This window comes from Bos javanicus, chromosome 9 (assembly GCF_032452875.1).
Source record: "Bos javanicus breed banteng chromosome 9, ARS-OSU_banteng_1.0, whole genome shotgun sequence".
NCBI lineage: Eukaryota > Metazoa > Chordata > Mammalia > Artiodactyla > Bovidae > Bos > Bos javanicus.
Genome location: NC_083876.1, coordinates 41,919,512 through 41,945,676, shown reverse-complemented (window position 1 = coordinate 41,945,676; position 26,165 = coordinate 41,919,512). Strand labels below are relative to the sequence as shown.

General features: G+C 38.1%; 1 protein-coding gene across 1 annotated transcript in view; it reads right to left on the bottom strand.

Annotated features, from left to right (window-relative positions):
• Window positions 1-26,165, bottom strand: part of SNX3 (sorting nexin 3) — a 47,312-nt gene that overhangs the window by 10,289 nt on the left and 10,858 nt on the right. Inside the window, exon 2 of the mRNA XM_061427659.1 lies at window positions 709-804. Coding sequence (XP_061283643.1) covers window positions 709-804 — 96 coding nt within the window. The remainder of the gene's footprint in view (window positions 1-708; window positions 805-26,165) is intronic.

Sequence of the window (26,165 nt, the reverse complement as noted above, 5' to 3'; positions counted from 1 at the left end):
TTTGAGTGTACTTTTCATCATTCTGAGGGTACTTTGCAAGACTCCACGCTATGTATGTCATTCTGATGTAGGGCTGAAGTAAGAGACATTAGAATGAGACTTTGTTTTCTCTATTTTGCAGCCAAAGCCACCAAATTTTCTTCTAAGAGAAGACAGTTCTTACCAGGATATGTAACAGTGTTCTAAAACTGCAGGTAGCAACCTAAAGGTAGATCATGGCCGTCATTTAAAAAGTGAATCTGAGGATTATTAGCACCTATCATACAGATTAAGATAAGTGCTGGTTTATGATATTTCTGTTATATATAAATGTATGATGATAAAAAAAAATGTAGAGTCAGTTAAAAAAAAAACAAAGCTGCAAATACAATGCTATAGCAGATGTACTGAGAAGAGAAACTTACCAAGGGTGGGAAGAGAAAATGAACAGGAAGACGAGAAAAAGGAAGGAAGCAATAGCAAGAAAGTTCTAAGAAGTGTCGTGTAAGTGTGAGTCAGCAAAGGCCTCTGTGGGCCACTGAAGTGGACACGAGAAGGAAGAGTTCTAAGGAAAAACTACACACTTCCCCATCTCCTAGGAAATGAAATTAAACTATTTGGGGGGGAAATTGCTTTTACTCATTTTATTCAAGATTATTTTCCTGAGAGGTCTTAAACATTAAAATTTGGAATGTTTTGCTTTAAGGTAACACTACAAATAATTCTTACCTTGCTCTCTCTTTCTAGTTCACTTCGCAGCCATTCAAAGTCGCTGTATCTTCTTCTAACGGTAGATTCCTTTAGCTTGAAAATAGGCAGATTTGTCTGAAACAAATAAAAAAAAATCACTCCTAAATTGAAGCATGTTACAGGGATTTCAAACAAGCTGGGGGAAGGGGGGAGTCTGTTGTCAAACTGATAAAATGACAAACCCAGTTACCTTAAGAAAATCATAAAAGTTATTAAGATGACATTTTACCTTTAATAAAGCTTAGCTGTTAAAAAGTATGTTACATATACCAGAATACAATTTTTTAAATGCACATTTGTACATATGCTTTTCGATGTCATTCTTCCTGAGGTCAGTTACATAAATACAGGTCATTTTTTCTATTTTCAGTAAGTGGTAAAAATGTCAGGAGTGAGATGAAGCCAGCTCTGATTGCTATACAGTTTAGTATACAATGCTTACAGGGGAAACAGAGCTTTACTAGTTTGAAATGAAATACAAAATATTTTGTTATTATGACTAGAAGTTTCATAATGAAAGAAAAGAATAAAGGACGATTATTTTTAATGGTCTTCTTAAAAAAGCCAAAAAACAGGAGAGAAAGAGTGCAGTGTGCTCTTACTATCAACAGGAAATCAGGAGTCATACACATAAGGTCCAGAGCTTTCAGACTGAGGGCAACTTTAGGAACTGAAAACATAAGGCCCAGTACTTTAAGGTTGCATCGGAATGGAATACTGTTCTTTACAAGAAAGACCACTTCTGTCAAATTCTAAACTTAAAGAATCAAGAACAGATTTTAATTGCACATATCACAAAGTTGGTGCAAATGACCTAACATAATTAATGCCATAATATACTGAAAATGCTATTTAATACTATATACTGTCAGATTATATTTTGTTCTTTATCTGGTCTTTGCACTCGTAGAACCGCAAACTGTATTAAAGCTGCAAAGAAAAAGTGCCACTGGAAGGAAAGACTGACTTCTTAGCAGAGACATCATCATCATCACGTAAAATTCCCCTTAAGAAAATTCCAGTCACTTGTTAAACTTAATGCCTTAGTAAGTGTCATTTAGTAAAAGAAAAGCTTTTTATTCAGGACCTTAAACCCGTTTTGTAGTGGTTTCAATTTTTTCCAACATGTATTAACTTCTCTATGTTGTACACCTTATAGCTTGGAATCTTCTACAGATGCTATTGGGCATAACACTGTATAGATTTCAAGCATGAAACCAAATCTCACAAGAGGTTTAAAAGCACTTGAATTTTCTTTCCCAGGTAACCACAACATTTGTTCATTGTATTAATGACTAAGAGCAAAATTGCACCTAACAAGACCCTTATTATACTAAAAGTCAAGCTTATATTTAGAGATGCTGGCTTGCTGTACAAGAAGGGTATTCTCATTACCCACAGGGAATAAAATTAGGTCCCCTGGAGAGCAAGATGGTAATTCCCAGAAAGAAAGCACTGGATTATTTCTCTCTAATTTCACCCACTGGCTTTTTAACCAAGTTCACCCTTCCACACTAAAATATGAAGTCTTTGTAAGTGTCTAAAGATAGAAAGGCCTTTACAGAATAGAGTGTTTTCTGCAGGTGAGATTTTACATTTTGAATTCCCTCCTCTCAAATTACCTTACAAAAGGGATTAGCTGCTCTCTTTATTCAGTATGTTAAGATCAAGCTTGTGAAAAGAGTTCCCTAAGAATTTTCATACTTCTGGGTACGGAAGTCTATAAAGTTAATCTCTGAAACAACATATCAAGCTTACAGGTACAATGTTGAGGGAAGAATGCCAATTCAGCTCATTTTACCTCCATTTTCCCTTTTGAACTTTTGACACAATCATGATTATATCTGATTCACTTTAATAGATGGGTAGTGGGAGGAAGAAAAAGTCCACTCCTTTCTATGACTAGGTAATAGATTAAAGATTATATATTAAAAAAGGATCATGCTTAGTTTAAGAAAATTCTATAGTTTTCTCAGCTGGCTATTTCTCTTTATATGAAGACTGCTTTAGAGTTTTGATAAAGTCATATCAAGTAATTTTATTATTTGTCCATTACATTTAGAGTGGTAAGTGTGCCTGTTAACTTCACCTTGATCATCACAAGGACTTTCAATTCAAATTGATCAGCATACAAATAAAAGATGCTGAGGATTTTTTGTTTAAGCCATTGAACTATCACTTTTAATTACAAACGCTCATTATTGGTAACTTTCAACTTATTTAACCCGTATAAAATATTGTATTTTAGTTTTCTAGAGACTACAGTTTTGGAAGGATTCAACTATTATTAAAGTCTAAGAACACCCACAAAAGGGCATAGTGCTAGATAAGACGGGGAACACAATGATGAGTAAGATGCAGTCTTGGCCCTTATGAAGCTTATAATATATGTGGTTAAAAGCAAATAGTATAAAAATACTATACACCATAAACAAAAACAAAGTTGAAAGACCATAAACTGCAGACAACTATCTGCAATATAAAACAAAGAGATAATTTCATTAAAATGTAAAGAACTTAAAAACTAGTGAAAGATAAAGATGAATAAACTGACAGATTTTAGAAAAACTATGTCAATAACGTTCAACTTCACTCACACAAGAAATGACAGTCAAAACAGTAACATCCCATTTTCATTTATCAGACAGGCAGGTATTCAATTTTAATACCCAATGATGGTGAAGATAGATAAGCATCTAAAAAGCTTACTGCTAATAGAGAAAACAACCTTAAAGAAGGGCGTTTTGGTGACATCTATCACTCTTTTAAAGGCATATTATCTTTTGAGCCAACGATTCCATCAAGAATTATCCTACGAATATTTCCACATATGCAAAAAGGTATCAGTGCATAGAAATTCACTTGAACATCATTTATATAATAGCAAAAAAAAAAAAAAAAAAGCCCAGAAACTGAAAATCTTATTAAACTGCTACAAATATAAAATGAAATATTATACAGCTTTTACAAAATGTAACTCAGCCAAAGACTGATCAGGAAGCTTCCTTGAGATGTGTTAAGTATAGGAAGTTTCAGAAGAGCACCTATAGTATGATACCATTTGTACAATTTTTTTAAAAAGCATAAAGGAACTGATAATTGATCTGGTCAGTATTCTTTTAACATCTGGAGTCAGGCATACTACAAGAAGACAGTTGAGAGTGATGAAAATACCATGAACTACATGCAGAGAAGAAAACAGCGTATTCAGGAAGTAATTCTTGTACATTCTAAACCATAGGAGATGGTGGGAAATAAAACTGAAAGCCTGAATATCTGGCTAAGGTATCTCCCTGTGAGCACCAGGAGTTAATAAACATCTCTGAACAGGAATATATCTTAAAAAAAAAATTACAGAGAAGTTACTACAAATTCAACAGGTTAGCTACATATACACTAAAGGGCAGCATGAAAAGTTGGCTCATTCTTATTACACACAAAAGCATTATTTATTTTTTTTAGTAACTATGTATAATGCTAGATATTAACTTGACTTATTTTTACAATGTATACAAATATCAAATCATTATGGTGTACACCTGAAACTAATATGTCAATTATTCCTTAGAAAGAAAAAGGGCTCGTTCTAGCTAGTTTTAAGTTTTATCTGCTTGAAGAGTATGGGAAAGAGACAGACTGAGGCAAATTATAGCAAAAATTCTTTAAAGTTTTTCTTTTGGATATCATTCAAAATGCTTCTGGTTTATCCAGAGAGAAATAAGTGCTGAATTCTGAAATTAGACGTAAATCAGACTTAAAGATGTTAAGATGACTAAAACTTTTGAAACTTAAAAGGCAAGATTTAGTATTTTCTCATCCTTACATTTGAATTTTAAGAAAAGTTGCTCTAGTTTCTCAAGCTGAGCATAAACTAGAAACTACTATGTTCCTCCATCTATAGGTCATTTTAACTAAGAGGTAAAAGTGTCGAACTCAGCCATTTGTATGAAATAACAGCATATGAGGAACAGGACCCTAAGACAGGCAAAACTAAAGCCAATCATTAGGCAAAAACCAAAACCACCTGGCAGCTATTTGTGTAGGTATGTGATATTAGTGAATGCTGAAAGTGAGTTTGAGTAACCTTGGTCCATTTTAGACTTCTCAATTCCATTCATGGAGTTATGACTGTCTGGCAAAGCAAAGACAGAGGTACCTATAAATATTTACATTAACCATTGTCATATATATAAGAAACTGCAAATTAACAATAATTTAAAGTTATGTCAGGGCTGTGGCCCAAACTAACATTTAAAAAGCAGAGAATTATAATCATTTGCCCCCCAAAAAGTTAAATTCGCTGCTTGGAATCCATAAAGTCTATAAAAACTATTTTATTCTACATTAAAAATATTCTTCTGTTAATCATTATAAGCCAAATTCTAGTTAAATGTCACCACCATTTAATAACATTATTGGGGAAAACTGTAACACAGTCTTAACTAGGTTTTAACTAGGTATGTGTGCTCAATCACTAAGTCGTGTCCAACTCATTTGAGACCCCAGGAAACATAGCCCACCAGGCTGCTCTGTCCATGGGATTCCCCAGGCAAGAATACTAAACAGGGTTGCCATTTCCTTCTCCAAGCGATCTTCCCAACCCAGGGATCCAACCTACATCTCCTATGTCTCCTGCACTGCAGGTGGATTCTTTACCACTGAGCCACCTGGAAAGCCCTAACTATAACACAGTTTTAATTATAACTATGTACAACATAGTGATGCAAGATTTTTTAGGTATTATACCCCCTTTAAAGTCATTATAAAATACTGGCTATATTCCTTGTGCTATACAATATATCCCTGTAGCTTACGTATATTATATATGCCTTGTTATCTCTTTAAGTCTTCTTCAATCTAGAGCAATCCTCCTGCCCTTTCGCCATTTAAGACAGTGACAATTTTAAAGAGTGCAGGCCAGATATTTGAGAGATATTATACCCCTGAGTTTGTCCTTTTCCTCATGATGAGTTCCATGTCGTTCATCTTTGTCAGCAATGTTCCTATTGGCAGGAATTTGAAGCCTCCTCAGTACCCCACATCAGAAAGAACACAGTGTCAGCTTGTCCTGCTGTTTGATCACTTGGTGAAGGTGAGGTCAGTTAGATTTCTCCCATGTAAAGTTACTTTTTTTCCCTTACATTGAGGTTTTTTCCCTCTTATGCTGAGGTTTTTTTCCCCTTGCACTTACTTTTCATAAAATAATTTAGTGCCATTTGGAATTTACCCAGTTAAATTTAAAACCTATGGAATGGGCAAAGCACAGAATGAATTCTTAGAGATTCACTTTTAGGGGAAGTTATCTGCTTGACTTTAACCATCAGGACAGAGACTGGCTTACTGCAGGAAAACCTCATTCTGCCAGATACAGTGTGAACACACAGATGTGTAAGTACATTATGTTTGCAATTTGTTGACTCAGAAAAATTAAGACTTATAGTCTACTTGGCTAGAATGAAGCCATAGATATTTGTTACTTATCCTATGCAAAATTCAGGGCAATTCTCAAGCTTCTGTGTAGCTTATGAAAAGGTGATGGACTAATCATTATATAAGAAATCTGGGATATTCAGAAAACTAGGAAAGAACAAGAGTAACCCTATTCAGGGCTTCCCTGGTGGCTCAGAAGGTAAAGAATCCACCTGCCATGCAGGAGACCTGGGTTCGATCCCTCAGTCAGGAAGACCCCCTGGAGAAGGGAATGATTACCCACTCCGGTATTCTTTCTGGAGAACTCCACAGACAGAGGAGCCTGGCGGGCTATAGTCCATGCAGTCACAGAGTCAGCCCCACTGAGTGACTAACACATAGTAACGCACATAACGCTGTTCAAAATTATTCTGTTGCTCTTTACTTTTCCTGATAACATACCAAAAACAAAACTCCAAAGGGATAAAATGTTATGAGAGATGCCTCTATGCCTGATACTCTTAAACTGCTATTTACATAAAAGAGAAACTACTAGTCATTTCCCACAAGGTGTTACTAACCACATAGGGTAAAACCATCAGGAATTCAAATGGACATTATACACTACAGAACAGATTTCGAAACCATGGTACAGAGCTCTAAAACAAGTGCTCCCTTCACGTTCAAACACAGGAAATGGCCACATTACTGGTCTCCAAAAAGCTAGCTCTTACACACTTACAGAGGCTGACCTATCAAAGTCAGCAGCTCACAGATACCCGATATGTAACCTGATTATCACTGATAGCCAAGCAGAAAACCAAGCCTCAAAATGTGGTCACCTGAATACAGCTTAACAATAGATATTCGAAAAATGTTTACGAGGTGTTTCTAGCATTTCTTCAGATAGTGTCATGTGTACATTTGAAAAAAGAGACTGGCAACGACATCAAAAGTATACTCAATAGGCCATACTCTATTCAACCAATCCTAAGAGATGTAAATGGATGCCTCACTTCAGTTCTCATTAAAAGGCTGTATTTCTTCAAATATCTACATCTAGAGATAAAGGATAAGCTGAGAAGTGCTTAAGCTATTACCTCGCCCTTCAGTACTTTTGATACTTGTTTTACCCAATCTGGAACAGCATGAATAACTGGAGATATGGTTTATAACCTAGATGAACTCTAAATATGGCTTGGGAGAAGTCATTTAAGCAAAGAATAAGCTTTTAGTCTGGAGAACCTTTGAAATGTAGATTGTCATTAAGCCAAGGTATTGTGTTTAGTTTCTTTTTTTCAAATAAGGACGTGGCCTTCCAGTGATACAATTTCCTGTTATTTCAAAAGAAGTATCCTTTATGGTGTAATTTCTGAAACAGTAGAGAAGACATTACTGAGACTAGTTTAATGTATAAACCAAGTAATTTCATATATGTTTTCTACTTTGTCCATATTCATTTGTGAATGACAAGATTTATTTGTGAGCTCAAGCAAGATCTTCAATGAGCAACCTTTAATGAAATTGTGCAGTAATAATTCTACTGTAAAGGAAAATTTGTTCTTGAACACTTACATAATCCTACAAGCTTCTGCTGAAAGAAAACTGCCTATTAATAGCATAAGACCTATTCTGAACAATTTTTAAAGTGCAAAATTATTTTGTATCTCTTTCCGACTTGCCTAATTGTAAGAATCACTTCAAGAGGTTTTAAACACACTCCCAACCCCACACTCTTAAATGCCCTCATCTAGAAACTCTCATTCAAATTAGTATAGGTTGGACTCCAAACATCAGTATTTTTAGGTGATTCTAAGATACAACCATGGTCAAGAACCACTGCCCTAGACTTATTAAAAGTGAAACAGAATACTGAGTGCTTAGGAAATCTGTATGATTCCCAGAGATTCTAGTTCAGCCAGGACAGATACGGGCAATACTTTACATCCTCAAGGATTTGGAACTGACACTATGAGAACAATGGAAATGGGATGCAAAGTCACCAAAAATAAAACTATAATGGAGAAATCAGTGAAAGAATACTAGTTAAGAAGCTCTGGACTTCCCTGGTGGTCTGGTGGTCGAGAATCCACCTGGCAATGCAAGGGACAGGGTTTGATCCAGGAAGATTCCACATGCCACAAGGCAAGTAAGCCCTTGCACCACAACTACTGAAGCCTGGGTACCCTGGAGCCCGTGCTCCACAGTGAGAAGCCACAGCAATGAGGAGCCCACACACCAAAACAAAGCCCCTGCTCACCACACCTACAGAAGCCTGCACAACTATGAAGACCTAGCATAGCCAAAAGTAAATATAATAAATAAAAACAAAATAAGTCCTTTTCAGTAAGTGTATTCTAAACTTCTATGTATGCATTACCAGGCACATATGGATTACAAAGATCTAAAAAAATCCTCCTGAAGAGATATTTACAGCATAAAACTGGGGGGTTGGATAGAGGAGAGCAAAGTAATCTTCCAAGACTTAAAACCTTTATCAGTTATAATTCATTGTAGACTTATTACTGTTTAGATGAAAGGGTGGAAACCCACACTAAAGTAATCAGGGTAGAAATGAAACAGACATAAAGCATATACAGATGAATGTATTAGGTTAAGTTTGCATGGCAGGCTCATAGGAAGTATCCATACCAATAAAAGAAGAAGAACAGTGGTACATGCTCATTTGCAGATATGTCATTCTGATACATGATTGACCCCTGAACAATGCTGGAGGTTAGGGACACCGACCCTTCTGAGAGTTGAAAATCCAAGTATAATTTATAGCTGGTCCTCTGTATACATGGTTCCTCCATATTTGCAGTTCTGCATCCACAGATTCAACTGACCATGGATTGTGTAGTCCTGTAGTATTTATTATTGAAAAAAATCCATAAATAAGAGGACCCATGCAGTTCAAACCCATGTTGTTTAAGGGACAACTGAATATCCTTTCAGATTTTATATATACAGATTTTATTCTTATTAAAATACTAGCTTCTCATTTGATATTATTAACATGATTGTATACAGATATCATCTACCTGAGAGATATAGGACATGGTTAAAGCACACAGCTCTGGAACCAGACAACCTGGTTTTAAATCCCAACTCCGGCATCAACCAGTTATCTGACCTGGGGTAAAATGTACTGGGTGAAAGCTAGATGAAGCTTTAGTATAGATCGATAGAACTGACACTTTCCTTAGAACAAACCCCTAACGGTAAAATTACTGGGTCAAAAGCTATGAATGTTAAGGTTTCCAAATGTCCTTCAGAGAGGCTACTTTGCTATAGACAAAGAAGGTATACAACAGGAGTAAGCTATTACTTTGGTGGCTTACAATAAACAATGCCTCTCGGTATCTTTCTTTCTGTATCCTCCATATCTTCCTATGGTGGTGGTGAAGTAGCTAAGTCATGTCTGACTCTTGTGAACCCATGGATGGTAGCCCGCCAGGCCCCTCTGCCCATGGGGTTTTCCAGGCAAGAATACTGGAGTGAATTGCCATTTCCTTCCCATATCACCTTGGCCATGTGACTGCCTCCGGTCAATGGTATATTAGCAAATATTTATTAATTACAGTAAGACTCATCCTCTTGGAATACTTCTTCATAAAGATACTATCTCTTGGAACCCAGCCACCATTTTTCTATTAGAAATCTATCCACATGGAAGAAAACTCAGGACTTGATCAATAGCCTCAGCTTATCTCCCAAATGGTAGCCAGCAACAATGTGCCGGCTAGTCAAATGACTTGAGTCATCTTAGAAATAAATCCTCCAGCCCCAATCAAGCTGTTCCAGCAGATATCAAGAACAGAGAGGAGCTATTCCTTCTAAGGTCTGACAAAATTGTAGAACTGTGATAAAATCAATGTTGTTTTAAGACATCAACTGTTCACAGTTTTTATTACAAAGCAACAGATAACTGATTCAGTAACCTGACTTTGGCAGAATCATGCTAAACATGAAGAGATCGAGAGCATAGTATTTCACATACAAAAACATGTGATACCTAAAAAGTGAATAGACTTTAATTTTTAAAAAACTCTTTGCTGTTTATACTTTTTTACTTCCTTATCAGTTCTTGACTATTTTCTGAGTAGCTGAAGTTTCCAGAAAATCCACTGATTGTGGATTATTCAACAAAGGAAGTGTTCCTCCATAACTTAAGCTGATCCAATGAGCTGAACCTAAAGATTTCCCAAGGCAACATTCTAAAATAACAGTTGTAATTTAAGATTGAGTTGCTTTCTCTACAGTAATTTGATAAACTTCTAGGAACAGATAGTACAAAAGAGTCTGCCACTTATAAAAAATGAAGCTGAGGTGTTTCTTCAAAAAATTACCTGGAAAACTATTTAAAAAAATGTAAAAGGGTGTTTAATGAGTCCTAATTCTCTATGACATGACTGATCCCCATAGTAATAGACTCCTTTCTCCTCTATTCAGAGGAGAGTAATTAGTTGTAATAAGAGCAGCTAGACAATGATACTAAACACTATACACACGTGTTTTACATTTACAAACTGACAGCAGTGCCGTTACAATATTTTATTCCTTTCATAAGGCCCCAAAGAATGATTATTGTTCTAATAACCTGAAAGTACTCAAATCATCAATGCAAGATCTTTTTATTAGAAATAGTAAATAACTAAGAATAATCACTGCAGATGGTGACTGTAGCCATGAAATTAAAAGACGCTTACTCCTTGGAAGGAAAGTTATGACCAACCTAGATAGCATATTCAAAAGCAGAGACATGACTTTGCCAACAAAGGTTCGTCTAGTCAAGGCTATGGTTTTTCCAGTGGTCATGTATGGATGGGAGAGTTGGACTGTGAAGAAAGCTGAGCACCAAAGAATTGATGCTTTTGAACTGTGGTGTTGGAGAAGACTCTTGAGAGTCCCAGTCTATCCTAAAGGAGATCAGTCCTGGGTGTTCTTTGGAAGGACTGATGCTAAAGCTGAAACTCCAATACTTTGGCCACCTCATGCGAAGAGCTGACTCACTGGAAAAGACCCTGATGCTGGGAGGGATTGGGGGCAGGAGGAGAAGGGAACAACAGAGGATGAGATGGCTGGATGGTATCATGGACTCGATGGACATGAGTTGGAGTGAACTCCGGGAGTTGGTGATGGACAGGGAGGCCTGGCGTGCTGAGATTCATGGGGTCGCAGAAGAGTCGGACACGACTGAGCAACTGAACTGAACTGAAGAATCCTCATAATAAACCACAGCTAAGAGCACAGTCACAAAAGAATTTGTAACCTGTTATCAAAAGTTTCAATACATTAATAATTACACTGGTATAATTTAAAAAAATTTCTGGCCAACAGATCCTCGTTAACTGTTAGGTGTAATCAGTGTTTCTCAGGTAGCACTGGAGAGCAGGGCATTCTGGTTCTTTTCCTTATAATTAGGTTCATTTCAGAGTACCCTTTTTTTCATACAGTTTCCATTCCTTGACCTCTCCTCCAAGCTGTGTTGTAAAGTTTCCAAAAAAAGGAAATTATTCCAGATCTTTCATCTTTAACCTCCAAACCCTACTTGAAAGTATGGCAAATATATTTTAAGTCATGACATTTATAAATATTAATTATGACTATGAAGTCTCATAAGTCATTAAACTGATGTTACCTTGAATGCTAATAAGTACAAAGAATACAAAGCATTTACTGAGAATTATGAATGTTGACTACATATATGGACATGGTCCCTGACTTAGCAGATTTTATACAGAGAAAGATAAGTCAGGGTTAAGAGGCAGACATTAAGAAGAGTAACAATTATGTAAAGTTTAAAAATAAAATAAAAAAAAAAAAAAAAAAAGAAGAGTAGATACCATGGGGGAGTTTCTATAAAACAGTATTCAATCTGGGGAGTACACTATTATGCTAAAGACATGTATGTACACCCTGTTAGGCTTAAAGGCCTTAAAGCTAATAGAAACTTTTTCTATTTATACTTTCATGACTGCTTATATTATTACGTAACAGAAGTTTTCAAGTTTAGATGTGGATGAAAAGTGTAAGGTCCCCGGTTTTTCCCATTCACTTAAGGTATTCAAGGCTAGAGTCATTAAGGTTGTTATCTCAAAGACTTAAAGTCTAAATAATTGTTGTGATACTTTTTGCTGTGGAAGTTCCTGACATGATACATGCTGGGGGAACCAAATGGAAGCACATATATATGAATACACATGCAATCGTTATTTCCTTTGTATGACTGTAGACTTAATAGAAACTAATCACAAATTTGTAACACAATTTCTGATTCTCGGAAGCAGCCAAAAAAACAAAACACCACACCCAAAACCAGATAAACTAATCAAGCAGACCAGGGCTCAAGCCCGCCTCTGAAACTCAACAGTATGACCATGTGACCATGTTAAGTTACTTTCCTCCTATAAATCTGAGGTGCAGCAGACGTGCCTTCAGAGAAGGCAATGGCAACCCACTCCAGTACTCTTGCCTGGAAAATCCTATGGATGGAGGAGCCTGGTAGGCTGCAGTCCATGGGGTCACACAGAGTCAGACACGACTGAAGTTGACTTAGCAGCAGCAGCAGCAGCATCTTTAAAAAAAAGATACTGCCACTTAGCTCAGTTAAACAGGAACTATTACTACTTCACACATATCATCACTACTTAGTGTAGTGCAAATACTATTTCACATGTCACATTTAATCCTTTGGTGTTTCACTTCACGGCTGAATAAACTTAAAAAGAGGAGTTATGAAACTTGTTCAGGGTCACACGTCTATTAGTAGGCAAAGAGATAAATATTTCAACAAGTACTGTGCAAGGAGCTAAGTAATACCTGGTTAAGAGGCTTTTAAAAATATTTAAGCATTGCATAAAAAGTGCTTCATTTCACATGCTAGCAAAGTAATGCTCAAAATTCTCCAAGCTAGGCTTCAACAGTATGTGAACTGAGAACTTCCAGATGTTCAGGCTGGATTTAGAAAAGGCAAAGGAACCAGAGATCAAATTGCCAACATCTGCTAGATCACAGAAAAAACAAGAGAACTCCAGAAAAACATCTACTTCTGCTTCATTGACTGTGCTAAAGCCTATGATTGTGTGGATGACAACAAACTGTGGAAAGTTCTTCAAGAGATGGGAATGCCAGACCACCTTACCTGCCTCCTGTGAAACCTGTATGCAGGTCAAGAAGCAACAGTTAGAACTGGACACGGAACAACGGACTGCTATATTGTCACCCTGCTTATTTAACTTCTATGCAGAGTACATCACGTGAAATGCTGGGCTGAAAGAAGCACAAGCTGGAATCAAGATTGCTGGGAGAAATACCAATAACCTCAGATATGCAGATAACATGACCCTTATGCCAGAAAGCGAAGAGGAACTAAAGAGCCTCCTGATGAAGGTGAAAGAGGAGAGTGAAAGCTGGCTTAAAATTCAACATTCAAAAAACAAAGATCACAGCATCTGAACCCATCACTTCGTGGAAAATAGTGACAGACTTTATTTCCTTGGGCTCCAAAATCACTGTAGATGGTGACTGCAGCCATGAAATTAAAAGATGCTTGGTCCTTGGAAGAAAAGCTATGACCAACCTAGACAGCATATTAAAAAGCAGAAACATTACTTTGCTGACAAAGGTCTGTCTAGTCAAAGCTATGATGCTTCGCAGTCATGTATGGATGGGAGAACTGGACTATAAAGAAGGCTGAGCATTGAATTGATGCTTTTGAACTGTGGTGTTAGAAGACTCTTGAGAGTGCCTTGGACTATAATGGGATCAAACCAGTCAACCCAAAGGGAAATCAATCCTGAATATTCACTAGAAGGACTGACACTGAGGCTGAAGCTCCAATACTTAGGCTACCTGATGTGAAGAACTGACTCATTAGAAAAGACCCTAATGCTGAACTATTTACAATGGTTCATAGTTCAACAGATGAAAGGATAAAGAAATTGTGGTACATATACACAATGGACTATTACTCAGCCATAAAAAGGAACACATTTGAGTCAGTTCTAATGAGGTAGATGAACCTAGAGCCTATTATATAGAGTGAAGTAACTCAGAGAAAGATAAATTTATATCGTATACTAACGCATACATATGGCACCTAGAAAGATGGTACCAAAGAATTTGCAGGGCAGCAGTGGACAAACAGACATAGAGAACAGACTTATGGACATGGGGAGAGGGGAGGAGAGGGTGAGATGTATGGAGAGAGTAACATCGAAACTTACATTACCCTATGTAAAACAGATAGACAATGGGAACTTGCTGAATGCCTCAGGAAACTCAAACAGGGACTCTGTATCATCCTAGAGGGGTGGGATGGGGAGGGAGATGGGAGGGAGGTTCAAGAGGGAGGGGATATATGTATACCTATGGCTGATTCATGCTGAGGTTTGACAGAAAACAACAAAATTCTGTAAAGTAAGTATCCTTCAATTAAAAAATAAATTTAGAAAAGAAAAGACAAGACCCTGGTACTGGGAAAGATTGACAGCAGGACGATAAGGGGACAACAGAGGATGAGATGGTTGGATGGCATCACCAACTCACTGGACATGAGTTGAACAAGCTCCAGAAGATGCTGAAGGACAGGGAAGCTTGTTGTGCTACAGTCCATGGGGTTGCAAAGAGTTGGACATGACTGACTGAACAGCAACAAAAAGTGCTTCTGAGCACCCATTAAATTAACATTAAAACATAATATGAACTAATACAATATTGTAAATCAACTATGCTGCCAGACTTGCCAGAAATTTAGGAGGGATATCCTGAGAATGGCACAGTAACGACAGGCCTTAATAGTTCTCTTATCCCTGGAGGTCTGAAAGGCTGTGTGCTTGCACAAAGCTGTATGCAGGCTCAGAAAAAACTGGTGAGGATCCATAGTTATCTATGTACCTGTGACCCAATATGAGATCTTTCAGAGATATAGGAGCGATATGGACATGAGAAGACTTGGTACAAAGTAAAAGCTGAAACAAACCTGTTACTTGCCTAAACATTCAATTCATTCCCCAACCTACATACAAATCCAATATCAAAGGGCAGAAGCCTTACTAGCTCTAAGTGTTTATGCAGAACCTCTGACCAGTCACTGGCTGACCACTAAAGCTGTCCTGATCCAAGGGTGACCCCCTAGGAAACCAGGCTTAAAAAAAAAAAAGCACATACAAGAAAATATCAGCAACAGCAAAGACTACAGACTTAGTGCATGCGAGTCCTTTAAAAAAAAAAAAAAGATACTGCAACAAAGCTCCCCTGGGAAGAAAGACAAGAGGTGATCTAACTCGACAGTCTTGAAAATACATTATCTAAAATGCTTGGTTTAACAAAAAATGATAAAACATGCAAAGAAATAAGAAAGTATAACTCACATGGGGTTAAAAACAGTCAACAGAAACTGTTTCTGAGGGAATTCAGTTCTTGGACTAGGCTGACAAGGATTTCAAAGCAGCTTTCACAAACACGTTTAAAGAACCAAAGGAAATCATACTTACAGAATTCGAAGTATGATGACAATGACTCAATGAAAGAGAGAATCTCAACAAAAAGAGATTATAAAGAAAAATCAAATTGGAATTCTGGGACTGAAAAGTACAATAACTGAAATGAAAATTTCACTGACGGGGCTCAACAGCAGATCTGAGCCGGCAGACAAAAGAATAACAAATGTGAAGACAGATCAACCAGATTTTCTATTGTGAGACTCCATAAAGCATACCAACACAGGTAAAATAGGAATCTCACAAAAAAAAAAAAAGAAAGAAAGAATAAATAATGACTGCTGCTGCTAAGTCGCTTCAGTCGTGTCCGACTCTATGCGACCCCATAGATGGCAGCCCACCAGGTTCCGCCGTCCCTGGGATTCTCCAGGCAAGAACACTGGAGTGGGTTGCCATTTCCTTCTCCAATGCAGGAAAGTGAAAAGTGAAAGTGATGTCGCTCAGTTGTGTCCGACTCTTCGAGACCCCATGGACTGCAGCCTACCAGGCTTCTCTGTCCATGGGATTCTCCAGGCAAGAGTACTGGAGTGGGGTGCCATTGCCTTCTCCAAAATAATGGCTGACGACTCCCCAAACTGGACTAAAATCTTTAATCTGACATTCAAGAAGCTCAATGAATTCCAAGTAGCAGAAACATAAAGAGACCTTACAGACATACTGGCAAAAATGTTGAAAGACAAGACTGCCTAGTAGTCTAGTGGTTAAGAATCCACCTGCCAATGCAGGGGCCATGGGTTCGAACCCTGGTTCAGGAAGATCCCACAAACCTCGGAGGAGCAACTAAGCCTTTGTGCCACAACTACTGAGCCCATGTGCAACAATTACTGAAGCCCACAAGGCTAGAGCCCATGCACTACAACAAGAAAAGCCACTGCAATGAGAAGCCTGAAAACCACAACCAGAGAGTAGCCCCCACTCTCTGCAACTAGAAAAAGCCTGAGTGCAGCAAAGACCCAGCACAGTTCTAAATAAATAAATAACATATTGAAAGACAAAAATGAGCAGAAAATTTGGAAAGTAACGAAAGAAAAATGACTCATCATATCCCTCCAACCTCCCCTAATAAAGATTAACAGCTGACTTTCCCCTGAAACAATGAGGACCAGGAAGCAGTGGAATATTCAGAATGCTAAAAGCAAACACAAGAACAAATAATTCTGTACTTAGTGTGGTGGCAAGAATTAAAGCACTGTACTGAATATGTCAGCCAATTTGGAAAATTCAGCAGTGGCCACAGGACTGGAAAAGATCAGTTTTCATTTTAATACCAAAAAAGGGCAATGCCAAAGAATGTTCAAACTACAGTATGGTCACGCTCATTTAGCATGCAAGTAGCAAGAAGAGATAAGAAAGCCTTCTTCAGCGATCAATGCAAAGAAATAGAGGAAAACAACAGAATGGGAAAGACTAGAGACCTCTTCAAGAAAATCAGAGATACCAAAGGAACATTTCATGCAAAGATGGACTAGATAAAGGACTGAAATGGTATGGACCTAACATAAGCAGAAGATATTAAGAAGAGATGGCAAGAATACACAGAAGAACTGTACAAAATGACCCAGATAATCACGATGGTGTGGTCACTGATCTAGAGCCAGACATCCTGGAATGTGAAGTCAAGTGGGCCTTAGAAAGCATCACTATGAACAAAGCTAGTGGAGGTGATGGAATTCCAGTGGAGCTATTCCAAATCCTGAAAGATGATGCTGTGAAAGTGCTGCACTCAATATGCCAGAAAATTTGGAAAACTCAGCAGTGGCCACAGGACTGGAAAAGGTCAGTTTTCATTCCAATCCCAAAGAAAGGCAATGCCAAAGAATGCTCAAACTACCGCACAATTGCACTCATCTCACACACTAGTAAAGTAATGCTCAAAATTCTCCAAGCCAGGCTTCAGCAGTATGTAAACTGTGAACTTCCTGATGTTCAAGCTGGTTTTAGAAAAGGAAGAGGAACCAGAGATCAAATTGCCAACATCCGCTGGATCATGGAAAAAGCAAGAGAGTTCCAGAAAAACATCTATTTCTGCTTTATTGACTATGCCAAAGCCTTTGACTGGGTGGATCACAATAAACTGTGGAAAATTCTGCAAGAGATGGGAATACCAGACCACCTGACCTGCCTCTTGAGAAACCTGTATGCAGGTCAGGAAGCAACAGTTAGAACTGGATATGGAACAACAGACTGGTTCCAAATAGGAAAAGGAGTCCGTCAAGGCTGTATATTGTCACCCTGCTTATTTAACTTACATGCAGAGTACATCATGAGAAACGCTGGACTGGAAGAAGCACAAGCCGGAATCAAGATTGCCGGGAGAAATATCAATAACCTCAGATATGCAGATGACACCACCCTTATGGCAGAAAGTGAAGAGGAACTCAAAAGCCTCTTGATGAAAGTGAAAGTGGAGAGTGAAAAAGTTGGCTTAAAGCTCAACATTCAGAAAACGAAGATCATGGCATCCGATCCCATCACTTCATGGGAAATAGATGGGGAAACAGTGGAAACAGCGTCAGACTTTATTTTTCTGGGCTCCAAAATCACTGCAGGTGGTGACTGTAGCCATGAAATTAAAAGACGCTTACTCCTTGGAAGGAAAGTTATGACCAACCTAGATAGCATATTCAAAAGCAGAGACATTACTTTGCCAACAAAGGTTTGTCTAGTCAAGGCTATTTCCTGTAGTCATGTATGGATGTGAGAGTTGGACTGTGAAGAAGGCTGAGCGCCGAAGAATTGATGCTTTTGACTGTGTGGTGTTGGAGAAGACTGTTGAGAGTTCCTTGGACTGCAAGGAGATCCAACCAGTCCATTCTGAAGGAGATCAGCCCTGGGATTTCTTTGGAAGGAATGATGCTAAAGCTGAAACTCCAGTACTTTGGCCACCTCATGTGAAGAGTTGCCTCATTGGAAAAGACTCTGATGCTGGGAGGGATTGGGGGCAGGAGGAGAAGGGGACGACAGAGGATGAGATGGCTGGATGGCATCACTGACTCTATGGACGTGAGTCTCAGTGAACTCCGGGAGTTGGTGATGGACAGGGAGGCCTGGCGTGCTGCGATTCATGGGGTCGCAAAGAGTCGGATACAGCTGAGCGACTGATCTGAACTGAAGGTTATGCTCAAAATCTTTAAAGCTAGGCTTCACCAATACATGAACTGAGAACTTCCAGATGTACAAGATGGATTTAGAAAAGGCAGAGGAACCAGAGATCAAACCACCAACATTTGTTGGACCACAGAGCAAACAAGGGAATTTCAGAAAAACATTTACTTCACTGAAAATGCTAAAGTCATCACAACAAACTGTGGAAAATTCTTAAAGAGATGGGAATAACAGACCACTTGTCTCCTGAGAAATCTGTATGCAGGATAAGAAGCAACAGGTAGAACCTTACATGGAACAACAGACTGGTTCAAAATTGGGAAAGGAGTACATCAAGGCTATGTATTGTCATCTTGTTAACTTACATGCAGAGTACATCATGCAAAATGCCAGGCTGGATGAATCACAAGTTGGAATCAAGATTGCCAGAAGTACCAATAACCTCATATATGCAGATGACACCACCCTGATGGCACAAAGTGAAGGGGAACTAAAGATCCTCTTGATCAAGATGAAACAGGAGAGTGAAAAACCTGGGTTAAAACCCAACATTCAAAAAACGAGATCATGGCATCGGTCCTATCACTTAATGGCAATTAGAAGAAGAAAAAGTGGAAGCAGTAACAGACTTTATTTTCTTGGGCTCCAAAATCACTGTGGATGGTAACTGCAGCCATGAAATTAAAGGACACTTGCTCCTTGGAAGGAAACCTATGACAAACCTAGAAAGCATATTAAAAAGCAGAGACATCACTTTGCCAACAAAGGTCCATATAGTCAAAGCTATGGTTTTTCCAGTAGTCATGTACGGATGTAAGAGTTGGACCATAAAGAAAGCAGAGCACCGAAGAATTGATGATTTTGAACTGTGGTGTTGGAGAAGACTCTTGAGAGTCCCCTGGACAGCAAGATCAAACCAGTCAATCCTAAAGAAAATCAATCCTGAATCTTCATTGGAAGGACTGATGCTCAAGCTAAAGCTCTAATACTTTGGCTACCTCAGGCAAAGAGCCAACTCAGTGGAAAAGACCCTGATGCTGGGAAAGATTGAAGGCAAAAGGAGAGGGCGGCAGAGGATGAGATGGTTATTAGATAGTATCACTGACTCAATGGACGTGAATTTGAGCAAACTCCAGGAGATGGTGAAGGACAGGGAAGCCTGTTGTGCTGCAGTCCATGGGGTCACAAAGAGTTGGACATGACTTAGCGACGAAACAACAACAAATAAAGGCAACTACATATGTAAACATGTAAGACAATAAAAAATAAAATTTTCTCTTAGCTGATTAAAAAAACTGCCTAAAACAATTATAAAACTGTACTATTCTAACATATACAAATGTAACATATACAACAATAATGCACAAAGGAAGGAGAAAGTGTATTGGACCAAGGTTCCTATTTCACTGGAATTAAGTTGGTATTAATCTGAAGTACATTGAGAAAAGCTGAGGCATACTGTAATTTCAATATCAAACACTAACAATAATTTTTAAGAAGTAAAAAGAATCTCGGGCATTTAAACAGTAAAACAGAAAATATCTAACACAGAAAGCAGTAAAGGAGGAACAGAGAAAAACATGAGACATAGAAAACAAGTATCAAAATGGCAGAAATAAACCCATCATACTGGTGATTTCATTAACAATAAATGCAGGGACTTCCCTACTGGTCTAGTGGCTAAGACAACAATCCTAAGGCAGGAGCCCCAGGTTTGATCCCTGATGAGGGAACTAGATCCCATATGCAACAACTAAGAGTTGCTAAACTAAAAGTACTCATGTACCGCAAGGAAGACAGAAGATCCCACATACTGCAACTAAGACCTGGCACAACCAAATAAATAATTTTTTTTTTTTTAATAAACGGATTTAGGGAGAAAATATTTTCAAATGAAATGACCAATAAGGGGTTAATCTCAAAAACACATAAAAAGCTCACACAACTTGACAGCAAAAAAGCAAACAAGCTGATTAAAAAACAAGAACTGATCAGACATTTTCCCAAAGACACACACAGGAGGCCAAAAGGCACAGGAAAAGATGCCCAACACTGTTAATTATCAGAGTAACACAAATTAAAACCACAATGAGATATCACCTACACCTGTCAGAATGGCTATTGTCAAAAAGACCACAAATAACAAATCGTGGGAAGGATGTGAAGAAAAGGGAACCCTTGTACACTGTTGGTGAGGATATACATTGGTGCAGCCGCTGTGGAAAACAGTAAGACCCAGCAATTCCACTCCTGGGTAAATATCAGATAAAAAAGAAAACACTAATTTGAAAAGATGTGTGCAACCCCAATGTTCATGTGGGTGAGTGGGCTCAATTGTATCTGATTCATTGAGACCCTGTGGACTGTAGCCTGCCAGGCTCCTCTGTCCATGGAATTTACCAGGCAAGAATACTGGAGCGGGCTGCCATTTCCTACTCTGGGGATCTTCCCAACCCAAGGAACAAACCTGCATTTCTGGAGTCTCTTGCATTGGTAGATTGATTCTTTACTCTGAGCCACCTGGCAAGCTCTCCAATGTTCATAGCAGCATTATTTTCAATTCCCATATTATGGAAGCAACGTAAGTGTCCATCAATAGATGAATGGATAAAGAAGATACGGTTTTTAGTATACATGTATGCGTGTGTTAAGTGTTTATTACAGTGGAATACTACTCAGCCATTTAAAAATAATGAAAGTTTGCCAGTTTCGACAACAATGGACTCGGAGTGTATTATGTTAAGTCAGACACACAAAGACAAATACTGTATGATACCATTTATATGTAGAATCTAAAAAATAAAACTAATGAATAGACTCACAGATAGAGAACAAACTAGCAGTTACCAGTGGGAAGAGAAAAGGAAGGAAGGGCAAAATAGGGATGGGGATTAAGAGGTACAAACTACTGTGCATAAAATAAATAAGCTACAAGGGTATACTGTACAACACAGGGAGTGCAGCCAGTACTTTTTAATAACTATAAATGGAGTACGGCCCTTAAAAATTGTAAATCACTATGCTGTACTCTTCAAACTTATATAATATACATGAACTGTACCTCAATTAAAAATTTTTAACAATTGTAAAACAAAATGGATTATATACACCAATCAAAAGGCAGATTATTCAGATTATCAAACTGAATAAAAAACTTATATCCTCTCTACAAGAGAGGCACTTAAGATTCAAAAACAAAAACAGGTTAAAAGTGGAAGGATGGGAAATGATATACAGCTTACAACTAACCATAAGAAAGCTGGAGTCACTGTGTAAGTATCAGATAAAACTGATTTTAAGACCAAAGAATTGAGATTCTTGGCAAAAAGTTTTAAAGAAATGTTTTCCTCCTTGGCTTTGGTAACTTGAAAGGCAAGAAGATACACATTTAATAACTGTCCCTCCCCCACAGGAGAAGGAAATGGCAACCCACTCCAGTTTTCTTAGCTGGGAAATCCCATGGACAGAGGAGCCTGACAGGCTACTACTGTGTATGGAGTCACAAAAAGGTCAGACATGACTTAGCAACTAAACAACAACCACCTCCTCTATTATCCATTTCTATGCTTTTTTTATTGTGGTAAAATGTACATAACATAAAAATTACCATTTTATGTGTATGGAGTTCTGCACCGTTAAGTACATTCATTGTTGTGCAACCCTCACTACCATCCGCTGACAAAACTCCCATGTTTAAAAGAATACATTCTATAAGACTATGAGTACCTGGCCTTCTCTGGTGGTCTAGTGTTAAAAATAAACCTGCCAGTGCAGGGGACACAGGTTCAATCCCTGGTCGGGGAAGATCCCACATGACGTGGAGCAACAAAGCCCTGGAGCTGTAACTACTGAGCCCACATGCCCCAACTACTGAAGCCCATGTGGTTAGAGCCCACGCTCCACATCAAGTGTGGCCACTGCAGTAAGAAGCCCAGGCACCGCAACAAAGAGCAGCCCCCGCGCATTCCAACTAGAGAAAGCCTGGTGCAGCAACAAAGACCCAGCACAGCAGGGGGAAAAAAAGTAAATAAATCTCAAAAAAATAATAATGAGTAACTGGATTCTTAAGAGTTTTGACCTTTCATTAAGCAACTCCAAGGGTAAATCAGAGTGCTTGGGGGGAAAAAATGCAGATCCGGTAATATATATGTTACAAAACTAATCTTTTACTGAAATCAGCACTCTTCTTTTTTCTGACAGTGCAATAAAAACCTAGAGCCAATTCTCAGATAATGACAGCAGCAGCTAGTATTAAATAAACAAGACAGTACTTAAAAGTCCATAACACACATCATTTAATTTTAGGAGGATCCTAACACTTTCATCTTAGGATGGACAAAAGGTTCAGAGAGGTTAACTGCCCAAGGGCACTCAATTAGTAGGTAGTGTAAAACCAGGCATGAATTCGTGTTCGTAGTTCAAGTGCTCTTGATGTTCAAGATACATTAAACAGTATCTCCCCCAAAATTAGTAGAAGCTCTAAAAAAATGTACATAAGGTGCTACATAAGTAGCGCCTCAGTAGTAGGTTGTTTTGTTCTTCTGCCACAACGTCCTCTGCTCCAGTCTGCCTCCTGTTCCCTTCTACCAACACTAGGCTGGGAAAGACTGTCCCAGATGTTTAGATCAAACGGGAGAGAAATCTAGCTTCCTTGAGAAGAATACTTAAAACACTATGCCAGACCTATTAGTTAAAGCTCAAAAAGAAAATGAGATGGTGGATAAGCAGTAGTGAGCCCGATACAGAGACTGATGGAGAGAGAGAAACAAAATGTAATGTCAGGGCAAGAGTAGGAGATAACAATAGTAAATAACAGCAACTATGAACTAAAACAACAAAATGTCTCTGCGGACTCCGGCAGAGAATACTGATATCAAAATTTCTAATTTTCTAGCAATACTGATATCAAAAAACTGCTAAGATATCTCTGAAGCCAGATGATAGTTAATAAAAAGGTCCTATCAAGAAAATAAGTCTCTAACCTTTGTTTGGTTGGATTAAGAAAATCTATCTATTCTTAATGAAGAATGGGATGTGTATGAAGTCAGTTACACCTAGAGTTTGGCACAGGGCTAACCGTGACCAGATTGTGAGTGACCACTAATCAGAAACAGTGAGATAGGACAAAAAGGTAAAAAAGCAAAACAAAATCTCAGGTTAAAAAGCAAAACAAAATCACAGGTTAAAAAGCGCTGAGTGCACTGGCCCCTTCATATATGAGCCATCCTGTATATCTGAGGCCAGTATCAACTATAGTCAACTAGACAAATCATACAAGTCAACGTCAATGCCAAGAAAACTGGACAAAGAGACGTCTGATAATTTGAATCTTAAACTTTAAATACCCCAATATAGCGAATGGCTATTGTATTAAAGTTGTTTTAGACAAAAATATCAGAAGTTCTAGAGAAAGGTAAATTGAAGAACATACTCATTCTAAATAATCTATTGAAGTATATTCGTAACTGATGTCCTACTTCAACCTATAAAATTTTTCTTAATTTTGTTTGATCAGATTCTATATAATTACAATCCTTCTAAAATACTGTTAGCTTTGACATTCTTGAAACTCTGGGTACCATATGTTTGATACATATTTTTATGGGCTTCATAATTGGATATTTAAAAATTTATTGTCACAAATCAACGTAGGAGTTTTCAAAAGATTGTTTTTGTTCATTTTGAATGAATGCCTTATCAAGATTCAGGTTTCTTCTCAAAACAAAAACAACAAAAAAAATATGTGACATTTGAAGAAATTGTATAGTTATACATTCACTGCTTGAAATCCTTAAATATATTTTAGACTTTGAGGCCTAGAATCACAAGTTGCAAAGGTCAAAATACTTTTCTCTTAAGGTGTGCAGTGAACGGAAGATACTAGTGTTTTTAAGACTAGGCTTGAAATTATGGAGGGTCAAAGACCTTACAATAGAGTAGGAAATTTTTTCTAAGTTAAATTTTAATCAAGAGCTAATAAGCTAAGATATTCATCACCCAGAACATTACTTGTCTAGTCTCAGAAGTTAGCACTCTTACACAAAGGCACTAGATCACAACAGCAAGGGCAAATGACTGAATCAAAGATTATGCGGTTCTTTCTCTTATACGAAATCTTTTTAAAAAATACACTAGTCATGCAGCATTGTTAATTTTGACTTACACATGAACAGCCAAAGCAACAGTCTTTTAGTAATTTTCTCTATAGTTTGGAAAAATAATCCTCTACAGGTGATTAAAGTAACACATTCAATTTTTTCCATGAGAAAAAGTGTTTTTCTATGCCTTTGGTAAAACATCTTGGCAGACTAGAAGGCAAGGGATAATGAGAGCTGATGGTGCTAGATTCTGATGGAGATAAGAAAGATAAGGCTGTGTGGCCTATAACCAAGGCTCAGAATCAGGCTGAGCCCAGTCCCCACTGACTCTCATTCTCTTGGAGTGAGTCTATTGTGTTTCCTTCTGTTGGAAATTATCTTTAAGACAGGGCCATGTCACTATTATTAGTTTCCTATTGCTGCTTTAACCAATTACCACTAGTTTAGTAGCTTAAAACAACACATATTTATTATCTTATGGTTTTGGAGGTCAGAAGCTTGAAATGAGTCTCACTGGGACAAATCAAGATGTCACTAGGGCTGCATTCCTTCTGGAGGATCTAGGGGATATGCTTCCTTGTCTTACCTAGCCTCTGGAGGCTACTCGCATTCTTCAGCCCACGGTCCTTTCTTCCATCTTCAAAGTCAGCGATTAGATCACTCCAACCTCTACGTCCACTGTCACGTCTTTTATGACTAACTCTCCCACCTGTTTCACTTATAAGGGCCCTTGTGATTATACTAGACCCACCCAGATAATCCGGGACAACCTCTCCATCTCATGATCCTTAATTTGATTATATCTCCAAAGGTAACATTCTCATATGTTAACACATTCAGATTCTAGTTATTAAGAAGCAGAAATCTTTGGGGAGTTATTTCTGCACCGTCAATAACCCAAGCCACAGGTGCCACCAATTATGACATTTGAAGATTCCTAACAAGTAACGTATGGTAGATAATGTTGCCACAAATTCTTTGAAGCTACTTTCATCTGAGAGGTGGAGTTTATTTCCCCACCTCTGAATCTAGACTAGCCTATGACTTGCTTTGAGCAAGAGAATGTGGTAGAAGTGACAAGCAGTTTTCTAAGCCTAAAACTCAGAGGTCTTGCAACTTTCTATCTTCATTCTCTGGGAATGCTATTCTAAGACTGCCATATAAGAAAATCAGTAGAGCCTACTGGAGAATGAGAGGCCATCTGGAAGAGAATAAGGCACCCCAGGAGACAGACAGCCAGACATGCCAGCTCTCCAGCTCAAAACAGTTGCACAAATGAGCACACAGAAACTGCCCAGCCAGACCACAGAATGGTAGG